At 39.5% G+C, this 26,609-nt stretch overlaps 1 protein-coding gene across 13 annotated transcripts in view; it reads right to left on the reverse strand.

Annotated features, from left to right (window-relative positions):
* The window catches only part of ENAH (ENAH actin regulator), a 139,060-nt gene that overhangs the window by 37,855 nt on the left and 74,596 nt on the right, over nucleotides 1-26,609 (reverse strand). For 6 of the 13 annotated variants that reach the window (XM_058669246.1, XM_058669245.1, XM_058669248.1 and 3 more), the window contains exons 3-4: nucleotides 19,184-19,361; nucleotides 1,048-1,104 (exon numbers count right to left, since the gene is read on the reverse strand). In XM_058669246.1, coding sequence (XP_058525229.1) covers nucleotides 1,048-1,104; nucleotides 19,184-19,361 — 235 coding nt within the window. Of the gene's footprint in view, nucleotides 1-1,047; nucleotides 1,105-2,644; nucleotides 2,712-19,183; nucleotides 19,362-26,609 lie in introns of those variants that run through there. The other 7 variants (XM_058669247.1, XM_058669249.1, XM_058669256.1 and 4 more) reach the window with 2 other exon arrangements.

The raw sequence follows: 26,609 nt of genomic DNA on the forward strand, positions 1-26,609 counted from the left end.
GCCATGGGCTAGCGGCTAAAGTTCTCTCCTTGAATGTGCCAGGATCCCACATGGGCGCTGGTTCTAGTCCCGGCAGTTCTACTTCCCATCCAGCTCCCTGGCTTGTGGACTGAGAAAGCAGTCAAGAATGGCCCAATGCTTTGGGATCCTGTACCCATGTGGGAGACCTGGAGGAAGTTCCTGGCTCCTGGCTCTGGATCAGCACAGCACCGGCCATTGCGCTCACTTGGGGAGTGAATCATCAGACAGCAGATCTACCTCTCTATCTGACTTTGTAATAAAAATAAATAGATCTTTTTTAAAAATTGAGTTTCAGAAACAAGGGAGTCTAAAACAAATTTGTACACGGTAACCCCCAATCTCTATATCATATATATAGCTAATATATGTATCTCCTTATGTGAGAGCAGGGATATGCACAAACATCTGATTATAATTTGATAATTATAATTTGTAAGTCACACAGCTAGTTCATCCATGCAAATAATACATGTGCACACAAGTACATATAAGAGTAAAAAAAAAACTCTGTAAACCTATATTCAATAAGCCAAATATATGTATCCCACTGAGCAAAGGAGGCCGTCAGTAAGAAATCAACCCATCAAAGCAAGCAATAGGTCACAAATGCCTCACAACATGCACCTAAAATCAACTCAGGTTAAGCAAATGTTCCCTCCGAGTAAGTTACATTCCTCAAACCATATTTAGATGAATTTTAATTTTTCCCTCATATTCTAAATGCAGCTTGCTCCCAAACAAAATAGTTGAAAAATGAATAAAACCTCTTCTCATCTGTACTGAGTATAGTGGACAAAAATAGCTTTACAATCCTAATTCTAATTAAATCTCACTAACAAGCCAACTCAAAAGCTGACCCATCACCTACATGAACCACAACAAATACCACAACATAAAAAAAATAGCTCGCTGTATATCCCAAATGCCACAAACCAGACTATGGCCTAAGGAAACAAAAGTTATGGAAATGTGCAAGAAAGTATGTACCACAGCTTGAAAAAGTAATGTAAACATAATGTTGCTTACCACAGAAAATACATCGCAAATTAGTGCTGTCCTGGGTAGCAGTAACCTTGCTCTGGGCTGCAACAGACACCTTGGTGTTAGAAGCTTCAAAGGACAATGGGGCCATCTGAAGAACTTCACACAAACTAAAAGGTGCTTTGAAATGTTCAAAATGTGTTTATACATACGTCCTATCTAGATCCTCATCCTGGAAGCTCTGCAATTTAATAAAAACGTATCTTCTTAAACATTAGTTCTTAAAATTTTGTGAATGCAATCATGGAAAAACCCTATAAAAAGCCATAGAATGATGCACTTCTATTTTTAATAATTTCTGTAGTTAAACAATCAAAGACTATAATCTGCATCTTAGGGTTACATATTTTAAAAGTTTATGTAGATGAGACAGAGAAATTAAGTTCTATGGCCATTAAGGTCAATTTCATAAAATCTACCCTTTTGCAGGAGAACCATATCTGAAAAACAGTTTGTGGGATATGCAGAAGATTAACTCACTTCTACTCCGGACAAGCCCATAGATGCTGTAAACAGCCTCCTACAATTTTGAGGGGTTTTATATTTATTGAATAAAGTATTGGTATATCTGTCTTGCACTTTGAAAAAAAGATATTATATATTAGCAAGTCACATTTTATTAGTTCTATTTTTCCTTAATACATATACAAACTTGACAAAATATCTTACTAAAAACAAGTGACCACAAATAGCTATTTATTTAGGCTACTTAAAATTTAGCTTGTTATCAATGAAGCAAATTCTCCACATTCAAAAAACGAGAAGATAATTTATGAAAAGGGATTACTAACCTAAAACCAAAGTGACAATTAAAATTGAGATGGCAAAAAAATATATAAAATATAATTTATTTATTACCAATTTTATAAAAAAAAACTTTACATCAATAACTTTCTGTAAAATCCTAAAGAAATTCTTTCCAGCACCAGAAAAAAATTTTTTTTTCATCTATATTAACCAAGAAACAGTTAATGGGTTAAAAATATTCTGGCTTAAGAAAAATCACATAAAGGCAAACAAGACAATTTCTTAGCTTTCCCCTGAAACTGTATTTAAAATAGTACCACTCATACTAACTAAAAAATTTCAGTAGAATCGAACCCAACCAATTTATATTGAAATACATGTGAAGTAAGTCTTAAGTAATCAAAATAATTTTATTAGAAATATTTAACAACTTAATACTATTAAGTCTTGCTTTAAAAATAATACATAGAGCAGATATCTGCAAACATAAATAAGTCTAATAAATGTCAATCTTTGCCAAGTAACTCCAACCACCCCATCCATTTATTAAGTCGCATGCACAATGTTAACAACAATGAACATGAGATAAATACCACAGGCATACATACGAAATGTCTCCCAAGCTGAGATCATTCCAAAATAAACAATTAGAAAAATCTCCATGATTATAACTTAAACTTAAATTGCTTTTAAAAAATCTATCTTCTCAATGTTTGTAGCCTAATTTCATAAAACGTTTACTAAACAGAGACATGGCTAGACTTCAAGTTTTACCTTTCAGTTTCTTAAATCCATGTTTCAAGAGAAAAAAAAAGGGACAATTTAAAAAACTTACAAGAAAAACCTGAGAAATCATCTCGTCTCTGACAGCAAAGAAACTGCCACATCCCATTACCAATCTCGTTGGCAGAAAGTCATCTGACTATTGTCAGAATGCAGGTAAACCATCATTACTGCGCAAGACAAAACATTTTCAATTCAGAAATTCCAATCTCTCTCATAACTGAAACTATTAAGCAACGTTACAGCTTTGGTATCTCTAAGCATTTTCTTCCCACTGACTTTCACTTCGTATTATCAAGTAAAATATTGATCTAAGTTCTGATAAGCTTGCTTGAATTCTACTGCAGTTTGCATTTCCCGAACATACTAAATTATTCATTCCATCCCATGCACGAGGCACTTTCTGCTTAGCAGTGATATCAATTTAACTCTTTCCTCACACACGGGAAAAGGGGAGAAAATGAGAAAGAATGTTTATCCTCTAGGTTGGGTAAAATCAGTTGCAAGGTGTTTGAGTTTCTTAGGACTAGTGCATGTGCTCCATGTATCTTACATTTTAGCCAGGAAAGGACATCCCTAAGTTACCAAATCAATACAGAGTAGTCCCCCAAAGAAAGCATCAACTAAAGAGGTTAAAACATTAACAATATAAACTTTAACCCTCATACTAAACTATTAGAGAAATAAAAGTGCACCAGCTGCCCTGATCTTAAAGTAGTCTGTCCTGCCTGTTCAGTTATCGCTAACGTAGTATGCGGACCGACCAACTGCCATCCTTCCAGCTTCCCCACCTTGAACTATCTGTACAATCAGGTGTTTAAAATCGTAGGCAAGAAGTTAGTGGTGGAAAACAGCAATTACTATGATTTGATCAGCATTACTGCACTTTATTACTCTGTAATGACTACAGAAGACACTTAGCACTCTCATGCTTTTAACATTAGAGGTTTCCACTATTAGCAGCTACTCCCAGTGCAATTTGAAAAGAGAATGCCACCCATTTCAGTATTATCCCCATCCCAGGACTAAATGAGAAAATGAGTTGGTTTATATGTGGGTTTGACTTTTACACTCTCTAAACTGGTCTGATGAGTGACTGAGTACAACAGGATCCAGATTAGTGGTGTCCACATTGTGACCTTCCTGAAGGCTTTCTGGTACTCCCACCTTACTTGAAAACCTCTGCTATGAACATTTTTGACAGAGGCAAAGCAAATCTGTTTGTGTTTGGAAGTATCCAGATTAGAAGGCAACACTACAGTGATAGTGTGAATTGTAGAGAAAAAACAAACAGCCAGTACCAACCATATCGCTGGGCACTTCACTGGAAGACATTAGAATCAAAAGCAGTAAACCAGATTCCAAACAGAGGCATTATAAAAAAAAATTTAGGGAGGCCAGACATCCCATGTCGGTGCTAATTCATGCTAGTTCAAGTCCTAGCTGCTCTATTTCCTATCTAGCTAGTCCCTGCTAATGTGCCTGGGAAAGTAATGCAAGATGGCCCAAGTCTTAGGCTCCCTGGCACCCACGTGGGAGATTGAATGAAGCTCTTGGTTTTGGACTGGCCCAACTATTTGGGGGGTGAAGCAGTAAATGGAATCTCCCTTGTGACTCTGCCTCTCCTCTCTAACTCTGCCTTTCAAATGAAAACAAATAATAATTTTGGAAGAGAGACAGGAGACAGAGGGAGATCTTGCAACCACTTGTTCATTCCCTGAATGGCTGGAGAGGACAGAGCTGAGCCAGAGGCCGAGCACTTCTTCAAGGACTCCTATGCGGGTGCAGGAACTAGCAGTCTAACCTTCTTCCACTACTTGAGCAGACACAATAACAGAGAGCTCAAGTGGAAGTGGAGCATCTAGGACTTTACCCAGTGCCCATGTAAGACGGCGACACTGTAGACAGTAGCCACTCCAAGGGCACCAACACGCAAGGAAGGCATTTTTAAATGCAGCATTCTGAAAGCATTTTCAAATGCTGTCTTTATACAGCATTTGTATTTCTAACAAAAGAAAACTTAGGGAGCTTAGAATACAGCAACATGCATTGATACAGCAACGTGGAAAAGTGGCACCTTACACATAGAACTTTTCTAATTTTTAATTAAGTTTTGGAAAAACCGTGCACGTGAGTATTTAAATTCATGGGAAAATTAGATTAAAAGTCAAGATTAACCTTTGTAAATCATTCACAATATATATACTTACTAATATATACTTTGGGTAAGCTTTTGAAGGCTTTGTACAATCTAGTTTTCATCTTCTTTTATTCCTTATAAATTCTCCCTCCAACTTCAAAGCAAATATAAGAATTGCCAATGGCTGACAAACTGTGGATACTTCATCCACGCTAGGTTTCACAGACAAGTCTTAACATGTTTCTCAGTCCATCATCTGTTTTTAAAAAAAAGATTTATGAGATTTCAAAGATATGGAGGAATTGGGGGCATAAAGGTGGGATGAGTGATGCTGTAAAGGTACAGGGTTTCTTTCTGATGTGATGAAAATGTTCTAAAACTGTGGTGATGCTTTCATACCCTTGTGAACAGATATATATATTCAAACTGCTAAATTGTGTACCATAACAGTGTCATGCTGTGCATATGTTCTTCATCCCAAAATTGTTTAGAAAGTTGAAAATATCTCATTTTTACTATCTCTGAGTGGTGAGATTGTATGTTTTATGGTTTTCCAGGCTGCCTGAATTTTTACAAGCAGCACTCAACTCTATAATCAAAAAAAAGCCATACTTGAAATTAAGAGTTTAATTATACGAGTGGTTCTTGCTGCACAGCACTCTTAACTGGCTCTAGTTCCTGACAAGTGGAGTGGATGTAAACAAAGAATTGAAGGGTCTTCAGTGTGACCTCAAATGCTGGGGAGAACTGCAAGCCAGGGATCTGAGTATCAGAATCGGGCAGCGGAAGGCCAAGAGCAGTTCCCTGGCATCAGGTTCTTTTATAACAGGCACCAGACCCAAAGGCATTTCTGAGGTTGTGATACTGAAGTCAAGATGCTTCACCAAAACACCAGGACTGTCTTATTTAAACCAGGACTGTTTCCATTCCTCTCTGTTTACTAATGCAGGAATTTCAAAAAGTGGCTTACTAAGAAGCGCTATCTATCTAAAACAACACAGCACATTATAAGTAAAAATGAAAAGGATGTCTAAACTTCATGAAATTCAAAACCATGTGAAATTTTATCAAAGGAACAGTTTTGTTAAGTACATTAAAAATAAACAATGTTTAACCAGGTGCGATAACCTAGTGGCTAAATCCTCACCTTACACACACCAGGATCACATATGGGTGCTGGTTCATGTCCCAGCTGCTATACTTTTCATCCAGCTCCCTGTTTACGGCCTGACAATGCAGTTGAGAATAGACCCAAGCCTTGGGACACTGCGCCCAAGTGGGAGCCCTGGAAGAAGCTCCTCGTTCCTGGCTTCAGATCAACTTACTTCTGGCCACTTGGGGAGTGAATCAGTGAATGGAGGATCTTTCGCTCTGTCTCTCTGCCTCTCTGTATAACTGCAAGAAATAAATCTTAAGAAAGATCAAGGATTCAGCACAGTATGGTTTATTTTTGACAGAATTTGTTAGAAAGGAACCATAAAAAGGGAGAGAGGAAAAGACAGAGGCAAAAAGATCCTTCGATCCACTGGTTGATGACGCAGGTGCCCAAAACAGTCAGGGCTGGGCAGGGCCAAAGTCAGAACTCCATCCAGATTGCCCACATGGGTGGCAGAAACCCAAGTCTTTGGGCCATCATTAACTGTCTAGATTATTTTACATTTTCTGTTTGAATCAGACATCTGGCTTACCAGATTTGCAGTTGCTCAAGGGTAGTACCCATACTTTATTCATTCTCCTATAATAAGTAGCTATCACAGCGGCTGGCACATACTGGTCACTGTAAATCTCTCTAAAAAGGCATCTTAAAGAACTGACACAGTCTGGGCCTGGCTTGCGTCCTATCTGCCCTACTTTCCATCCAGCTCCCTGCTTGTGGTCTTGGAAGGCAGTAGAGGAAGGTCCAAAGTCTTGGGATCTGTACCCGCATGGGAGACCCAGAACAAGCTGCTGGCTCCTGGCTTTGGATTGGTTTAGTTCTGGCTGTTGTGACCACTTGAGGAATGAACCAGCAGATGGAAGATTTTTTTCCCTGTCTCTCTTCTCTGTTAACCTGAGTTTCCAATTAAAAATAAGTAAATCTTTTTAAAAAATTAAATTAAAACAACTTTTACGCAGGAGACCAGGACTGAGGTCCTGGTTCCGGTTTCACCAAGTTCAGCCCCAGCCATTGGGAGCATCCGTACAGTGAATCAGTAGATGAATATGCATGTGCTCTCTCTCTCTCCCACTTTCTAGTAAACTGAAAATAGAAGTTAAACCACTGTTTCAGACAGACAAAAAAACAACCTTACATGGATGGGAACAACTAATAGAGCAGTAACATGAAGAAATGGGCCGGAAAAGTTGAACACTTTCATGGACTGTAAGGCTGGAATCCTATAAGATTCTGGAGAATAAAATATGCAATTGTTGGGCCTGGCGCGGTGGCCTAGTGGCTAAAGTCCTTGCCTTGAACATGCTGGGATCCCATATGGGCGCTGGTTCTAATCCCGGCAGCCCCTCTTCCCATCCAGCTCCCTGCTTGTGGCCTGGGAAAGCAGTCAAGGACGGCCCAAGGCCTTGGGACCCTGCACCCGTGTGGGAGATCTGGAGGAGGCTTCTGGCTTTTGGCTTCGGATTGGCATTGATGCGGTCACTTGGGGAGTGAATCATCAGACAGAAGATCTTCCTCTCTGTCTCTCCTCGTCTACATATCCGACTTTCCAAGAAAACTAAATAAATCTTAAAAAAAAAAGTTAGAGATGCAGAGGAGAGACAGAGAGGAAGACTCTCCATCCATCAGTTCACTCCACCAGTGTGAGACTTTGCTGAGCTGAACCAATGCCAGCAGCCAGTAGCTTCTTTTTGGTCTCCCACATGAATGTAGGATCCCAAGGCTTTGGGCCGTCCTCCACTGCTTTCCCAGGCCGCAGGCAAGGAGCTGGATGGGAAGTGGAGCAGCTGGGATAGGAAATGGCTCGCAGACGGGATCCTGGTGCATGTAAGGTGAGGACTTTAGTCACTAAGCTACCACGCAGAGCACTAAATATACAATTTTTAGAGAAAGGAAGAGGCCCAGTTCACAGCTACGTCTCCAAGTGAAGAAGTCGAGTGGAGGCAAGTTTTGATCCCAGGACACAAGAGCCACTGTTAGCGGGAGCATTGCATTCAGGTCACCTCTCCTGTGGCAACCCAACTTATTTTAGGAGGTAAGACTCAAGCAGATAAGCTCTGCAGCCCAGGTCATCAGTGTGCACAGGAAAAATATAGAAATGCTCCTGCAAACTTGTAGGTAACACTGTCTTTAACTCATGCTTTAATGAGTTAAAGGATAAAATCTCGTGAAGCGATAACTGCTGAGTCAATTGGTAATATGGGAATATCAGTTTGGTCTTACCATGCTCTGAAAGTTAAAAATAAACATCCTAAATAAACTGAGGCCAAAATACCTAACTATGGAGAGCAGACAATTCAAGCTGATGTTCCATAAAAACAGTACCCCTTTAAAGCAAAAAAATAGTTTTGGCTTCCTTAAGAACAAAATTAGACTCAAACATCTACTAACATAAATAATACTATATTACAGTATTAAATATATTCGAAAGCTGATTCAGAATCACAACTTTGAGTCAATGAGATAACACGCTATAATTGAAAAACAAAATGCGTCTTTTGGTCTGATGAAACAGACACTTCAAATAATTTTATCTTTATATGAATAGAATCTAGTAGTCAGCACCATGGCTCAACAGGCAAGCACAGACATCCCAACAGGGCGCTGGTTCATGCCCCTCCTGCTCCAGTTCTTACCTAACTTCCTGCTCATGGCCTGGGAAAGCAGTGGAGGATGGCTAAGTCACTGGGATCCTGCACCCTTGTGTGAGATCTTTCAAAAGTTCCTGGCTCCTGGCTTAGGAACAACTCAGCTCTGGCTATTGTAGCCATTTGGGGAATGAACAAGTGATTGGAAGATCTCTTGTTCCTTCTTTTTCTTGAGCTATAAATATCTCTTTCAAATAAAAACAAATCTTTAAAATAAAGAGATAAAATCTGTTATAGGTCAACATTGTAGCCCCAAATGGGTGTGATACTGGCACCTCACAGAGGAGTTGGTTCATGTCCTGTTGCTTCACTTTTGGTCTAGCTCCCTGCTACTAGGTCGAGAAAAACACTTGAATATGGCCCAAGGATTTGGATTCCTGCCACCCATGTGGGAGACCCAGATAAAGTTCCTGGCTTTAGCTTGGCCCAATACTAGCTGGGAAATGGGAGAAGAAAGACTCTCTCCCTCTGCGACTCTGATTTTCAAAATAATTACAATTTTTGAAAACCAAAAAAAGATGTAAGTGTATGAAAAGCTTTGTCACTAACCTTGGCTCTGTTACATTTATATAATCCAGAAATGAACAAAGTAATTTTTGAAAAAAGGAAGGCAGAAATACACCAAAAGCCCTACTGTACTAAAGGAAGAAAAGACAGAGTCTGGTTATAGGGTAGAATGAAGTTTCCTCAGTGCAGACCCAAGAAAGGACAGGCCTGAGGAATAGCCAGTGGCATTAAGCAGTCTTGATGGAATGTCACTGTAGGTTTGTGGTACACAGAACACGTGTGCAAACCCCACTCACTTCTCTGTAGAAGAGACCATTCATTTCTTCAGCATTCATGTCACTTATCCGGTCGGTATCTTTAATTAGGCAGTGTAAGAAGTCATGGCTTGGGCCTGGCCGGTGGCCTAACAGCTGAAGTCCTTGCCTTAAACATGCCGGGATCTCATATGGGCGCTGGTTCTAATCCCAGCGGCCCCACTTCCCACCCAGTTTCCTGCTTGTGGCATGGGAACGCAGTCGAGGATGACCCAAAGCCTTGGGACCCTGCACCCGTGTGGGAGACCTGGAGGAATTTCCTGGCACCTGGCTTTGGACCGGCGCAGCACCAGCCATTGTGGTCACTTGGGGAGTGAATCATTGGATGGAGGATATTTCTCTTTGTATATATCTGCCTTTCCAATAAAAAAATAAATAAATCTTCAAAAAAAAAAAAAAAAAAAAAGGCATGGCTTGAGGGAAATCTCCAATGAATGGGGATCAGTGACTACTTTTGAGTAGGAAAAAGTAATTCTGTATGATAGTACCACAAGAAAGATCAGAACAATATTTGCAAGAGTTTGGTTTACAATTCATTTCTTCCTACATGAGTGGAATTACACAGCACAATATTTTGGAAAATATCCGATATTTTACATAAAATACAAGTCATCTGTTCTGCTATGTTAATGATCTCAGAAATTACAAATGGATGTGGGCATTCAAGATAGCAATTAAGATGCCCATGGGGCTGATGCAAGAGCTCAACTGGCTAGTCTTCCACCTGCAAGCACTGACATCCCATGTGGGCACTGCTTCTTGTCCCATCTGCTTCATTTCCATTCTTTCTCCCTGCTTGTGGCCTGGGAAAGCAGTCTAGGACATCCCAAAGCCTTGGAACCTTGCGCCAGCATGGGAGACCTGGAAGATGCTCCTGGTTCCTGTTCAGCTAAACTAGCTGTTGCAACCCTGTGGAGAGTGAACCAGTGGATGGAAGATCTTTTTCTCTTTTCTTCCCTCTGTAAATATGACTTTCAAAAAAAAAAAAAAAAACCTTAAAAAAAGATGCCCATATTAGAGTACCTGGATTCAATTCTGGCCTCGGGGTCTCGCCTCCAACTTTCTACTAAGGCAAACCCCAAGAGGCAGGAGTTAGAGCTCAATGCTGTAGGTACTTGGCAGACCTCACTGAGATCAGCACTAAGCTGTGAACATCTGGGAAGTGAAACATCAGATAGGAGCTCTCTCCTTCTTTCTCTCACATTTTTTTAAAGTAAAATACAAATGCTCACAAAATTGCATAGTCTACCTTGTAAGAATGACTTTTAGTATCTTTTACATGTGCAGCATGCTCTATTTGCTTATCTCACTTTCTAATTACCATTCAAGTTCCACACGATACTTGACCATATCCTATCTTCTCTACAACTAGTAGACCTGCAGAATGCCAACAATTTAGAATTATTCAATCATTTTTCTCATATAATATCATACAGTACATAAGTATAGGAATGCAAATGATTCAGTTCACTATCGCTTCATTTCTTTTCATGTTTTTAAAAATATTTATTTATTTGAAAGGCAGAGTGACAGAATTTGTTTATCTTCTGTCTGCTGGTTCACTCCCCCAGACTGCTTTGACAAACCTAGCAGCCTAGAACTCTGGGGTCTCCTATGTGAGTAACAAGGTCCCAAACACCTAGGCCATCTTCTTCTGCTTTCCCAGGTAAGCTAGACAGGAAACAGAGTATCTGGAACATAAACCAGTGCCCTGATATGGGATGCTGTGTGAAACTCAGTAGCTTGGGCCAGTGTCGTGGCATAGGAAGTAAAGCAGCTACCTGCAATACCAGCATCCCAGTGGATGCCGGCTCCAATCCTGGCTGCTCTACTTCCAATCCAGTTCCCTGCTAATGTGCCTGGGAAAGCAGTAGAGAATGGTCCAAGTGCTTGGGCCTCTGTATACACATGGGATACAGGTAAAAAGCCCTGGTTCCTGGCTCCTGGCTTCGGCATGGCCCAGCACTGGTTGTTGTAGCCTTCTGGGGAATTACTTAGCAAATGAAGATCAATCACTGTCTTTCTCCCTTTCTCTATATCGTTTTCCAAATAAAGAAAAAACATCTTTTTTTTTTTTAAGAGCCACTCAAACTTTCAGTGATTAAGAATTAGATGCAGGGCAGGTGTGTTGTACATCAGTTAAGCTGCCATTTAGGATATTCACATTCTGTATCAGAGTCCTGGTCTGAGTCTCCGTGATTCCACTTCTAATCCGCATTCTAGATGATGCTTCGAGTACCTGGGTTTCTGCCACTCACATGGCAGACAGAGTTCCAGGTTCATGGCTTCACACCAGGTCTCACAGTGATGATTGGCTGGCATTAGATGAAAGACCTCTTTCTTTTTAAATAAAAAGTTTCAGAAAGCATTGTTGTCTTTAAAAGAATTACAGAATAACATCACTAATGATCACAAATATTAGGAGAAATAAGCTGTACTGAACAAATGAAAAGCATCTGATATAGAAACACTTAGGTTAACCCACATTTTCTGGTCTGAATTCCAACCCAGAACTTCCCAAAACAATTTTTGTAGGTTAAGTGGGAGCTCAGAAAAGAGGCTTAAAGGAAAGTCAAGAGAATCTAAGCGAAGCAGCCCTCCAAGAGAATTCAGCGCCATACATCCATTGTAGTAAAGAATATGCTAGTCAGCCCTTCTGAAGATTGGAAGATTAATCCTCAAATAATTTTCCGTTAAATTAAACTCTTTCCAGGAACCCTGGCTGAGAAAGGCTAAGGAGCAAGGCTGAAAAGTGAGGTTTTTGAAGTGTATAAGGTTCCATCAGAAACCGAAAGCCCAATTTACTTAGGGAAGAAAATTCAACCAGGATAGAACCAGGAGAATTTAAACAGGAAACCAACACTGAATTGGTTGTACTCCCTTCAGCTAACTTTTTTCGGTGAGTAATTTTGACTACCTATTTCCCCATGTGTCAATCAAACAGTGCTCTGGGAAAATGTATTTGGATGTGATGTGATACCTAAAATTATTGCAGCTGTATGAAGAAAATCAGTAGTTGGGAGAAGCAAGTGAAAAATGAATATGTAGCTCACTGTTTAAGAATGAAATTTCCTGTGAGCCTGAATGTAGGTCTTAGAACAAAATGTACATAAATACAGTTCAGCTTTTAAATAGTTCATGGTGTGACAAAAGAATCTCTATTAACTTCTTAATTGGACTTTTAAATTAGAGAACTCCACAACAAAGTAATTAACAGAGTTAAGTTTTATTACATATGAATGTCCCTTTCCACTGGAGATACTGCACATCTATTCTAATTCAAACAGTAATTTCCACAAAACAGTGATGGATACAATACTCAAACAGTGATATTCACAAAACTACTAAAGAATGTGTGGAGTGATTCTCAAGTGTTGTAGAAAGTTAAACAAATCATGTACACCATGCATCCCAGTGACATCACTACTACCTCGGCCTAAGCTCCAGAACTCCAGAACCACAGCTTGCTTCCTGAAGTACTAAACTCTACCCTATTAGCATGCTTGCTCTAAAGTCTCACGTTAGATGTGGTCTATCCCTAACTCTCACAAGGCCTTCTTGATCAGATCACCTTTCTGAATTTATTCCCACTGGACAAGAGACTCCTTGCTCTACCAGGAGCCTCACTTTTCCCATCTGGCAACCGCATTCTATTTCCCCTTGATTGACAATGCCTTCCAACTTCATCTCTAACACCTACATTTTATTCTTCTTTCAAATTCAGCTAAAAAAAAAATCATTACCACATTCCTCCACTGATCCAATGAGAAGACACACCATCATCATACAGTACTTCATCTGTCCTTGGATTTCACTTTTCTCTTATGGCTATATCTTATCTCCCCTATAATAATAAAACATCTTCCTCAAGGACAAGACCTATGTCTAATTTCCCCTTGCATAGAAATGCATCGCAGTGATGGGTAACTTAATTTTTCACACACACACAAAAAAACCACCACCACCACCACCACCACAAAACCCTTGCCATCCAACCTAATGGTTAAGACACTTCCTAAGATATCCATAAAGGGGCCCGGCAATGGTAGTGTAGCAGCTAAAGTCCACGTCTTGCACGTACTGGGATCCCATATGAGTGCCAGTTCTAATCCTGGATTCCCATCCAGCTCCCTGTTTATGGCCTGGGAAGGCAGTAGAGGACGGCCCAAAGCCTTGGGATTGTACACTTGTGTGGGAAACCTGCAAGAGGATAGAAAATCAACCTCTCCCTCCTTCTTTATATAAATCTATGTTTCAAATAGAAATAAATCTCCCCCCACCCCAAAGGATGTGCATATTAAAATGCCATTTGTGACACCTGCCTTGAAGCCTGGGCTTTAGTCCTAGTTCTACTCATGATTCCAGGTTCCCGCTACTGTACGCCATGGGAAGGAGCAAGTGCCATTCCAGGCAGCTGGGTCCTGGCTTCAGCCTGAGCAGAGCCTCAGCTGGCGAGAGAACCAGTGGATGAGACTTCTCTCTCCCTCTCTCTCAAATAAAAAAAATACTAATGTCCTTACCATAACAACAATCTGAAATATTTTTTCATTATACACATTTCCTGAGTAATGAAACAGCTTTTAAAAAGGCTACTGGCCAACAACAGAGAGACTTCATTAGGGAGTCTTATGAATCCGAAAAACACTGACCAAGATTATCTCTGAGATCCATTTTCAGCCAGAGTATATTTCACGAAAGCATTAATAAATAACCCTACCCTCCCAGATGCAATATATCCAGAACACAACTGCTATTCACTACACAAAATTTCCTCTTGAGGCACTTACCAAGCTTCTTCAATGGCCATGTCATCATCTTTAAACATGATCTTCCCCCATCAACATCTTACTGACAAAGTAAAATAAAGAGGTAGGATTCTAAATATTATATCTGACAACAAAAGTCATTGATGCCTCTATCTAGCCATGAACGCTTGGCTCAGTCAATCCAGCTGACTTTCTATAAGCCTGAATCCCATCTCTAAAACAAGGATACTAATGCTGGCCTTGCAGAGTTAGTATAATTGAGTAAGGCCGAAACAGGTTAAGACCAGGCACACAGCAGTGACCATAAGTAGCTCACTATTCCTCCTCAAAGTTGCATTAACAACCAAGTAGCAGCATGGGTAAGAGGATGGAACATGTCTGTCTGTCTCTCTCGGAAGCAGTTAACTAAAAGTTGGTCCTCTCCTTTCCTCTCTACTGTGGCAGGTCTCAGCTCCCATCCTTCTACCTCTGTTATCACAGCAATGTCTTACACTGATCCAGCTCACTGCATCATGCTTATCCTAACAAAGCAAATCCCTTCATGTCCAACATGGATTTAGCACCCTTCAATGGCTCTATTGAACACATGATAAAATGTACACTCCGCAGCAGGACATCACACCTCTCCCAACCTGTCCAGTCTCACCTTTTGGGATTTCCTCCCTAATACATTTTCATATCTAAGCCACCATAAATCATATTTGTTGTTCTCCAACTTCTCCTTGTTCTTACTAAGTCATCAAACTTACTGAGAATGTTCGTTTTTAAGACAGAACATAGTTCAAACATTCCTCACTCTTCAAAGCTTTCCCTGACCCTGTAATTTTCTTTAGAACTGTATCCTAATTTTGCCTGCCTATTATCTAGAAGCTAAAGCCCAAGGATAAGATCCTGGAAGGTAAGTCATAGGTTTTATCAGATTTGTAGTCTTTCCAGTGCCAAGCAAAGTATCCATGTTCAAAATACGTTTTTACTTAAATGGCATTCCTGTAACATAAACTTAATGTTGTTGTTGTTATCGTCAGCAATTTGTAAGATTGAAAAACAAAATTATCAGTGTAAATATAAAGTATTCCTGAAAATGCTACCCCTACCCCCTTCCCAGTTTTAATCCAATTAGTGAACGAGGAGCCAAGCTGGGGAGGATGGCAGGGATGGGACTGAAAGGTTATCTTAAGAAGGTACGATGAGGGCCCCACACAATAGCGTAGCTGTTAAAGTCCTCGCCTTGAACGTGCCAGGATCCCATAAGGGCGCCGGTTCTAATCCAGCTCCCTGCCTGTGGCCTGGGAATGCAGTTGAGAACGGCCCAAGGTTTTGGGACCCTGCACCTGCGTGGGAGGCTTGGAGGAAGCTCCTGGCTCCTGGCTTTGGGTTGGCGCAGCTCCAGCCGTTGGGGAATGAACCATCGGACGGAAGATCTTCCTCTGTCTCTCCTCCTCTCTGTATATCTGCCTTTTCAATAAAAATAAATAAATCTTAAAAAAAAGAAGGTAGGATGAAACGTATGCAAATATTCATGTTAGAAAGTATATCACCCCAACTTGTCATTAGGGAAAATAGCTGAAGAAAATCCCAATCAGAAAAAAATAAAAAAGAATCACATTTTCAAAAGAGAAAATCAAGAAAACAGTCTTACAGTTAGTGATTAAATTACTTTGAGGATTTCCAAGGTATATTTAATCTTAGTTAAGTAGAACCTAAATACTAGAATGATTTTCCTGGCAATGCATAACATTTTCTTTGTTGAAAAAGCTTTTTTCTATTTTCAAGTGATTTAAACCTTTCACAAAATTGATTATGCAAATTTACTTCCACAAATAATTCAACCATCAAACAAATAAAACACACTTTTAAAAATCCAGTCTATTTCTGCTGGAGAATGGGAAAGACATGCTGTAGCATGTGGTACAAAAGGAAGAACACTAATTCAACTCCCTTCAAAAATGTTACAGCATGTGACTTGTGGGTTTTTCAAATTCCAAATATAGCTCACTGTATTTAGCACCTTCTGTACTTTCCAGTATATTAGATAATTGCACACCAAGTTAAAAACAAAATAAGGGAAAACATTCCTGCCACCCACTCTTTCATAAAAAATAGGAAATATTAAACACACACATTGCACCTTGGAAAGATCAGCGTGACTACCCCCAGAGAAAGCTGCTTTTTCTCAATTTAAAAAACGCATGTGAGGATTCAGGCACAGGTTGAAGGAGAGGAAGGGAGAGCTGTGTAATTGCTGGCCTTGGAAAGAAACGAGAGTCAGTCATTTCCAAACACTGGTCTGCAGCAGCCCATGGGTGCTCAGCGGCTGCGGCCCCTAATGCCAACATTAGCTTAAAAAGCTTCCTTTTCTTTTTTGTCATTTACACATCAAACCTTTGATAACACATTTCTAAATTAAAATCTGAAAATCACTAAGAAGGCTTAATCAGCGACAATGTATAATACTGACATTACTGTCTAATAAACAAACAAAAAAAAGAGAAATGTTCAATTAAGAAAATCATTTCAGGGCCTGGCGTAATAGTGTAGTGGTTAAAGTCCTCACCTTGCAAGTGCCGGGATCCCGTATGGTTAGGGTTAGGTTAACCAGTTCTAATCCTGGCGGCCCCATTTCCCATCCAGCTCCGTATCTGTGGCCTGGGAAAGCAGTCCAGGACGACCCAAAGCCTTGGGACCCTGCACCCGTGAGGGAGACCTGGAGGAAGTTCCTGGCACCTGGCTTTGGATTGACTCAGCTCCAGCTGTTGTGGTCACGTGTGGGGAGTGAATCATTGGATGGAAGATCTTACTCTCTCTCTTCCTCTTTGTACATCTGACTTTCCAATAAAAATAAATCTTTAAAAAAAATCATTTCAAAGAGTAACACGTTAAGAAACAGACAGAATTAAGAAATTTCTTGAATTAAGAAACCTACTCTCTGTAACTGCTTTAACTTCACGAGTTTTATTAAGCCAGTATTTGTTTAGAGAAGGGGACCCAAGCTTTCCTGATTTGGTTTCGGCAGAAATACAGTCAATGGCTGCAGCAGGAAACTGGCTGTGAATCCCATCACCAACAGTCAGTCTGGCAAGGAAGACATGGCCCAACTGAGATGACATTAGTGATGGCTGACTAGGTGGCTATGGGGGATGGGAGCATGCCTCTCCTACATCTGTGATGCACATGAGAAACCACACGCCTCCTTGAGACATTCCTAACATCTACCTCCTTCCAAGCTCCCACTTCCAACGAATGCCATCAACAATCAGAAATCAGGATTTCACAATAATTTATGAAAACAGTTGTTTCCTAAATAAATCTATCAACATACATCATTTTAAGGCTTTATTTTCTCTGAAAAAATAAGCAACAGCAGCAGCAAAAACACACAGAAGCAAGAGTTTGTCAGTGAACTTGGTCTCCAGCACCAGGTGACTGATACGATGGATCAGCTACATTCACTATTCTCTCTCCAGCCAGTTACCACTGAGAAGGCACACAGAGGAATAAAAGATCCAAAAGGCTAGTGCAGCCAGTCCAAAGCTGGGTGATTTTCCTATTTACCAAACCTGGTATAGTGTGGAACAATATGTCCTCGTGCTTATTACTTTACAGCAGAGGATGCAGTTCCACATTAAGATCCTGTTTCAAACAAATAAGATCAAAAGAAAAAAATACAGGAATATGATTACTCCCTGACAAAAATGATCCTCTGCATTTGACCAAAGTGTAAGTTTAACTGTTTTATTTAATATTTTGTTCAAAGTATCACTGGTTGTTCTTTTGAAGGTACAGAAATATTGTTAGTTTGTTCCATAGGGAAAACAAATATCAAACTTGCCAAAATGTGATTCCTTATTTATGATGCAATTATTTAATAAGATATTAAGAATCATAATTACAGTTTATTCCCTAACGTAAAACAAAGTTGAATGAAAAGCAGCTGTATTGTTAAAGTAGAATGTCAATATAATACGGATATCCTCCAGAAAAGTGCAGGGCCTGAGATGAGGGACACATAGGTCTGCACAGGCTCTCCTGTGCAATTTTCCAGATGTAGAGAGGCAAACCAGAAGTCCCAGTGGTTCACTTTTCCACAAAAGATTAAATAAGAAAACCATGTACAAGTTATTTATAGATATTCATTTCCTCAACAGATGATCTAACAAAGTGTCTACAGATCCAATAGCAACTTTTTTTCAGGAGTCCAAAATGCACTAATATATAAGCTAAACAGTTCAATTCTCTTTAGAGTAAGGCAAGGCATAAATATAATTTAACATACTTTTAATGAGTTTTGATATTCTGTATTTTCAACAAAATCCCACATTTTCGGCTGTTAAGTCTTTTCTCTTAAAACTTGGCAATAAATATTAACAACACACATATCATTAAAATCACTACTAATTAAGTATATGGGCAAAGCTAAATATATTTCATACAACACTTAATATTCTGGTTATTAAATCTATATTTTCAAAAACATAGCCACACACACCTGTGTTTTTTTTTTCTATTTTTTAAACCAAGACAAAACTAAACTCATCCCCAACACAGTTTTAAATCCTGGTTTGTTCTTTTAACTTATTTCTGCATGCACATGCAGTGTCAGATGCAAGTCACAGCTCAGGCCACATGAGGGCACTCCTAAAACCTTTAAACAATTTTTGTATCCCATCTTTATGTACTAGCAAAGAGATGGAGTCCTGCCTAAATTTCACTGGCTCAGTAATAGCTTGGAAAAAAAAAATTTCTTCATAAAAGATGACAAATATGTCATATTCCTTGCATCTTCTCTGGGCCTCCAAACTTTGCAAGGAGATTTTGTAGAGCAGGATCAATATAATCAAATAATTTCAAATGACAGAAATTATAATTATCATGATAGCTAAACTCCTAGAATCAAACTTACAGATTATACGCTTACTACCAGCAAACAAAAGCTCATATACTTGTAGAAATCACAAATGCAAAAACTGCTTCAAATAAGGATGATTTACAAATTGACCAAAATATTTGCTTTAACATACATGGCATTTCACTTCAAGAATGCAAGTAAACCATGGACACTTTACCTGCTTCTTGTGAATTTAATACTTCTAAGGCATGCATCATGGCACTTGCGAAGACATTGGCATCTTCTTTGCTGCCAAAGTTGAGACCATACACCTGTCTAGCATCTCGCCATTGGTGGAAGGTCTGTGTAGCTTGATTGTACTTCAACCCTTTAGGAATGGCACAATTTATCACGACCTAAAACAAAACAATTTAGAAAGTGACACTAATGATTGGCAAAATCAGTCACGCTAATAGTTGGCATACAAATCTTAATTGTGTATGTATGTCTGTTTTCATCCAAACCTAAGAAACTTGGTTAAAAACAATCAGATCAATTACCCAGTGCAAAATCAGTCTGCAGAAAAATGAGCAAAGTTATGTTGTCTGTTAGTGAAAAAGATCAGCCATGAAGTCACTGCTCTGGCACGGCCTGTTAGGCAGTTGCTTACCACTCTGGCATCCTGTACTGAAGTGCTGATCTATTTAGGTCCCAGAGGCTCCACTTCAGATCCAGCTTCTTGCTAAGACGCCAAAGAATGCAGCAAGAAAAAAAAAAAAAAAAGGCCCAAACACACAGGCTTGTCGCCCATGTGGGAGGCCAGAACGGGGTCCCTGCCTCCTGCCCCAGCTTGGCCCAGATCTGGCTGGGGTTGCCATTTAGGGAACAAACAAGCAGATGGAAGATTTCTGTTTCTCTATTCCTCCCTCCTTCTTGCCGCTTTTCCTCTTTTCCTCTTTCAAATAAATACATCTTTAAGACAGGGGAAAAAAAGTGTGCCTTAAAACAGTAAACCACAACAAAAATTACATCCCTTGTGAGATACATTTTTAGTTGTCAAATTACTGTAAATATAAAAAGTACATTAGACTTGGATTTCAGTGAATATTCCACATACCCAAAACCTAAGCAAGAAACATAACAGGAAGCTCCTCCCTTAACTCCTACCATCTCACAACATTTACCAGCCACACTGTCATCAGTTTGGCAGATATTTATCTTTATATAAATGTGATTATGCAATATGTACTATAACGTACCTGTCCTTTTTTTCCTCAAAATTATGTTTGTGGCAGCCATCTGCTACATGTAATTGGTTTTGATAATTTTCACTGCTCTGTGTAGTCTTTTACATAAATTGTGTTTATTTATCCATTTGCCCATTAATGAACATCTGGATTATTTGCACTTTGGGAATCTAACAAACAGCACATTTTTAAAATGTCTTTTGATACACACAGGCACGTACTTTTATTGAGCACATACTCATGAGCAGAATTACTACAGACTATGCTGAAATTCTCAAGTAGGTAACTGCAAATAGCTTCCCAACCTGGTTCTAGAATTTCCACCTCCATAACAACTTGCACTCCTCCTCCTCCTTGTACCATTACAACTGGTACTACTAGTCCAAGTTCATTTTTATGGATTCTCAGCATAATTTCTTTTATAAATATCTGCTTAAACTATACCTCCTGCCCAGTCTTCCCTGAACTGTCCAGGTTTTCCTCCACTGCTTGGTGGGAGCCTTTTGTAAGTCCTGGATGGAATCCCACTGCACAGCATCTGTTGTGCAGACGTCCCTCTCGTTCCGTGACTTGCCTTTTTGCTGTTTCTGGCATCCTAAACAGAGTTCTTCATTTTTATTTAGTCCAAACTCGCAATCCTGTCCATTACCCCTCATGTTTTTTTATGACCAGGTTTAGAAATGTTTCTCAATCCCAACGTCATGAAAACCCTGTATCATCTTCCAAAAGTTTCACTATTTTATCTTTGATATTTCACGTCTCCAATACAACTGGACTTGATTTATTCCCGTGGTGTGAGACGGGACTAAGTTTCTTATTTGCTTCACTTCACCTTAGCCAAAAGGCATAGAAGCGATCCTATTTGCTTCAATATGGCTGCTCAAATGATGTAGCACCAGCTGTGCCGCAGGGCTACTTTTTCTTCTTCTTCTTCTTCTTTTTAAGATTTATTTATTTGTATTGGAAAGGCAGATATACAGAGAGGAGGAGAGACAGAGAAATATCTTCCATTTGACAATTCACTTCCCAAGTGACCACAACGGTCGGTGTTGCGCTGATCCGAAGCCAGGAGCCAGGAACTTCTTCCAGGTCTCCCATGCAGGTGCAGGGTCCCAGGCTTTGGGCCGTCTTCAGCTGCTTTCCCAGGCCACAAGCAGGGAGCTGGATGGGAAGCGGGGCCACCAGGATTAGATACGGCATCCATATGGGATCCTGGCGCCTGCAAAGCAAGGGCTTCAGCACCAGGCTACTTCGCGGGGCCCACAGGGATACATCTTTTCATAAATAAAATGTCTGCATGGCTCTATTTTTGTCCTCTTGGTCAAAATATCTGCCATTCTGTCAAGACTATAATATATTCATTTTATAGTAAATCTCAGTAGCCACTAGAGTATCTCCTTCTATTTTCTTGATATTGTTCTGGCTGTTTCAGCCCTTTGAGAGAAACTACAATTTCATATTCTGATGGTCAACATTCATCAAATTTAGGGTTAAACACTGGTGTTGTGGCACAGTGAGTTAAACCATCATCTGTGACACTAGCATTGTATATTTGGTGTCAGTTCAAGTTCCAGCTGCTCCATTTTCCATCCAGCTCCCTGTAAATGTGCCTGGGAAGGCAACAGAAGATGACCCAAGTGTCTGGACCTTTGCACCCACAACACCCAAATGAAATTCCTGGGTTTAGACTGGCCCAGCCCTGGCAGATATGGCCATTTGAGGATAAAGTTCTTTCTGTCCCTCACTTTTTTTTTTTTTTTGTGGTAACATTCCCCTTTAATAGCCTGGTGGGACCTCCAGGGGGGATTGCCTGGACCCAGCTACAGGGGTGCCCTTGCCCACTCACCTCACAACCCAGAATGGGGGTGCTGAACAGCACCCAGCATGGAGGAGCGGGGCTAGACAAGTCAACTCATTTTCCATTGCTGAGTGGGCAATGCCAAATGTAATCATGTGGTGGTTAAAAAAATTAACTAAGGGCAGGTGGCAGGGAGCAGACAGGTGGCCAAGGCAGGGATTCCCCCACTGGCTGTCCCCCACCCCTCCATCTGAGGTCCCCAATGAATATTTGCAGGGTTAGGGTTAAAATAAAATAAATCTTTTTAAAAGACTCGATGTGAGGGAAACTGACATAAAAAAGTTATAATCCATGAATATAATACATCACCTTGCATTTAGATTTTCAATGCTTTATGGTTGTCTATAAAAAGATCCTAAACACCTTTCATTAGATTTGTTAGGCAAACAATTCTTTAAAACTTTCACCTTCTCTGATTCCAACTATTTATTTCTGCATCATGACAGTGTACCTACCAGAAGCAGCCTTGCTAAATTCATTCATGAACTCAACCCTAGTAATTTAATCTGCTCATTAACTTGAACTTCTCTCATCTTCTATCATTCCTACTCATTTATTTCAGGTTTTCTCTCTAAATACGTAGTCTCATTTTATCTGCAACTGACAGTTTTATTTCTTCCATCTGAATTCTTGCATGCTATGTGTCTTTTTCACCTTCACACAGGCAAAGAATTATAATCCAATGTTGAAAGGAAGGGTGACCCCAGGTGTCTACCTCACCTGATCTGCAAGGGAAAGCTTTCTCAATTTCACTATGAAATGTCACCTTTGATGTGAGCATTTCTGTAGATTTTTTTTTATCTGAAAGCAAAGAACTTTCCCATTCCTCAACAGCTAAGGGTTTTCAACAGGTGCCTTTGGCATATCTTGAGGTGGCTATTTGGCTTTACTCTTTTTATGTGTGAATTATTCTAATAGCCTTTCTAGCATTAAACCAATCTCACACTCCAAGGATAAACAAACCTGATTCTGTATAACAGGAACATCAAAACTCAACACATTTCCTCACATAATATGTATTTACAGGAACCACTGGAACATTTTTCATACACGGATATTCAATTTTTCTACAAAAACTAATTTGTTTTTTAATTACCTCATAAATTTTTTGAATGTCAAATTTCAATTTTTATAAATTCTTAAGGTCTTTGTTAGTACCCTAGAATTTTTATATCTGTTCATGAGCAAAATCAACCTGGCTACATTCATGCCAGGTTCTGATATCAAAGAAATCACCTGACCCAAGTTTTTTTTTTCTGAAAATATTCACTTTAATGACTATAAGAACTGTAGCAATGCATCTTTCTTATTGAAAATGGTCATCGGTGTCTTCTTCTCAAGCAGTCCCTCCTTGGAGGAACGAATTCTCTCCTTATTGTGTTTGCTTTCTAGTGCATTAATTTCCGTTCTTAACTTCATTATTAACCTTCTTATTTTACTTGGCTTTAATTAATGTCTTGAGATGAATGCTTAGCCTTAAAGTAACACTTCTTTTCTAATGTAAAAACTTAAGTCTGTCAATTTCAATTAAGAAGTTTTATCTGCACTGTACCAGTGTTAGTAAAATAGCATGTTCATCATCCTTCAACTCAACAGATTTTTCTGACGTCATCATTATTTTGTCTTTGCTCTATAGACCTTTGTGAACAAAGGTATTTAACATTTTCTTTAAATTGGAAAGGCAGACTTTACAGAGACAAGGAGTACCAGAGAGACATAGAAAGATCTTCTATCTGCTGGTTCACTCCCCAAATGGTCACAACAGCCAGAGTTGAGCCGACAAAACCATGAACCAGGAGCTTCCTCCAGAGGCCTCCCATGTGGATACAGAGTCCCAAAGCTTTGGACCACCATCTTGCTTTCCCAGGCCACAGGCAAGTAGCCGGATCAAAAATGAAACAGCCAGGTAGAGCAGGCACTTGCAGATATACGATTAGTCAATTGAAGCATCACCCTGGTCCCAAAGTATTTAACTTTTAATCATTGAGTTTCTCTAGCATTTTTCAGATTAACTGCTATAACCAGAACATACTTTGGTTTAAATCCTCTGAGACTTGCTTTTATATCCAAGCATATATTATTCAATTTTTGAATATATGTATATTTCTTTTGGGAAAAAAAAGGGGGGGGCATCTATTTGCTTGAAAGAGTTCTAGAGAGATGGGGAGACAGATCATCTTTTAGTTCACTCCCCAAATGGATGGGACAGCTGGAACAGTTGAGACTAGGCCAGGCCAAAGCCAGGAATATGGAACTCCCATGTGGGTTTTTCACATGGTTGGTTAACAAGGCCCTAAGCACTTGGGTCATCCTCTGTCATTTTTCCAGAAGTGACAGCAGTGCAGGAGCTGGACTAGAACCTACACTCAGAGATGCTGTGTTACTAGCAGCAGATTAACTTACTGTGACACACTGATGACTGGTAATTATGGAATTCTTTGGGATTCATTTTTTTTCTTCCAGTACTTTGAAATCAGTGCCTTTCTAACTCTGTTTGCTGAGACTACTAACCTGCTTCTTTTTAAGCTCTCTCTTTTCCACTCATTCTGCTTAAGTCACTTCTACTTAGCTTGTAGGGATTTCACTCAGATAGATACATGTATGGTTTCATATTTATTCCACTTAATGGTTGAGATCATTTCTAAGCTGATGCTTTTTCATCAGTTTTTAGAAGTCTTAATTATTTCTTCAGTTATTTTATTCTCTCCCCTTTACCTGGTAACAATTATTCCTGTATTAGTTTTTAATTGTACTCATTAAGTTCTTAAAGTCCCTGTTTCTTCCTATCTTAGATCCAAACTGGCGTTCACTAATTCTTTTTAGCTGTTTCTAATTTATTGTAAAACCCATCTATCACTGAGTTGCTAACTGCAATCTTTTCAGATAATTCCACTAACTGGATTCTCCAATGGGTCTCTTCTATTATACTTCATTTTGTCTCCTTGTACACCTGGTTACTGTGAGTGCCAGACATTGTGTATGGACAACTGTAAGGAAATTAAGACTTAAAATCATGTCCTATTTTTCCAGAGACATTTACTTTTGCTCCTGGCAAGCAGTTCAAGCAACTAACAAATTCATATGGCCTGAATCCAAGCAGTGTCTAGAACAATGAGAGGCTGTGTTTTACTGTCTGAAAAAATCCAGTTTAGTTCTGATCTAAGCTCCTGCTGCAGGACGGCACTCCTGGGGCCACTGTAGGAGTTGCCCACTATTACCTCCTGCCTCACTGCCACCCCTACATTTCATTTTTGTTACAAGAGTCCCAGAAATGTGCTAAAAGCTCCCCCTCAGCTTCTGAGGTCCCCTTTTCAAAAAGTGTCACATGCCTCTTAGTAAACAGAAATCTAAAACTGGGCTTCCCTTTCTGGCTTTCTAGCTGTGGACCAGGAATTCTTTATTGCTATACAAACTCTCCAGAAGGGTTTGGAAGTGGATGTAGATGGGTATATAACATTATAAATGCACTTAATGCCTCAGAACTGTACACTTAAAACTAGTTGAAATGATAAATTTGATGCTATATATCTTTTATTACAATAAGAAAATATTATGACCATTTACTATTTTTATAAATATAATTACAAATACTTAGCTGCTAGAAACTGATAACAAATGGAACTGATCATTAATAGAAAATTATAAATCTCTTATGGTAAATCAAGTTGTTTTACATTTACTTTCACAATTGTTCACTAACAGAATGCTAACATTTTTTTGAAGAAAACATTACTAGAATCAAAAATATATAAATGGTTGCTTTGCAATATACAAAATGTTTCAATTCTATGTATGGCCATATACTAAGTATACTGTCAAGTATGCACTTCATTGTAACACTAAATTTTGTACCTCAAATTCAACAAACTTGACTGCAGACTAGCTGTGATGTTCATTCCACATATACCTACCCATTTTTAGACTGGTCATACCAGTGTAAACGGAGCACTAAAAGCCTACTTTTCCTTGTGACCTGGCTCAAAATTGTCTTGTCTATGAAGTCAACCATGAGCCTTTGCCCTATCTTCTCAACAAGCTGATGAGTCTTTCATACCCTCACAGTATGATTTATGTTTTAGGTGTACTTATTTACTAGTATGCTTAACACTCATTCAAAAAAAATTTGTTAATTGCATCTCTCTTGCAATGTGAAGAACTATGTTATCTGGGCCAATATCGTGGTGCTGTACACTAATCCTCTGCTCTGTGACACAACTTCTAACCAGGTTGCTCCACTTCTGATCCAGTTCCCTGCTGACAGCCCGGGAAAACAGAATATGGACCACCTGCTTGGATCTCTGCATCTATGTAGGAGGCTGGGGAAAGGCTCCTAGCTCTTGGCTCTGGACCAGTCAACTCTGGCCTTTGCAGCCATCTGGGGAGTGAAGCAAGAGATGGAGGTTCTCTTTGTCTCTAACTCTGCATTTCAAATAAAGAAACTTTGAAAAAGAAATTTGTCTTCACTACCCTCACAAAATTAAAAAGGCACAGAGTAGCTGAGATACCAATCAGTAACCTGACACAGAGAGCCAGCAGCACAAGCCGCAGTGCCCAACGAC

This window comes from Ochotona princeps, chromosome 10 (genome assembly GCF_030435755.1).
Source record: "Ochotona princeps isolate mOchPri1 chromosome 10, mOchPri1.hap1, whole genome shotgun sequence".
NCBI classification, from domain to species: domain Eukaryota; kingdom Metazoa; phylum Chordata; class Mammalia; order Lagomorpha; family Ochotonidae; genus Ochotona; species Ochotona princeps.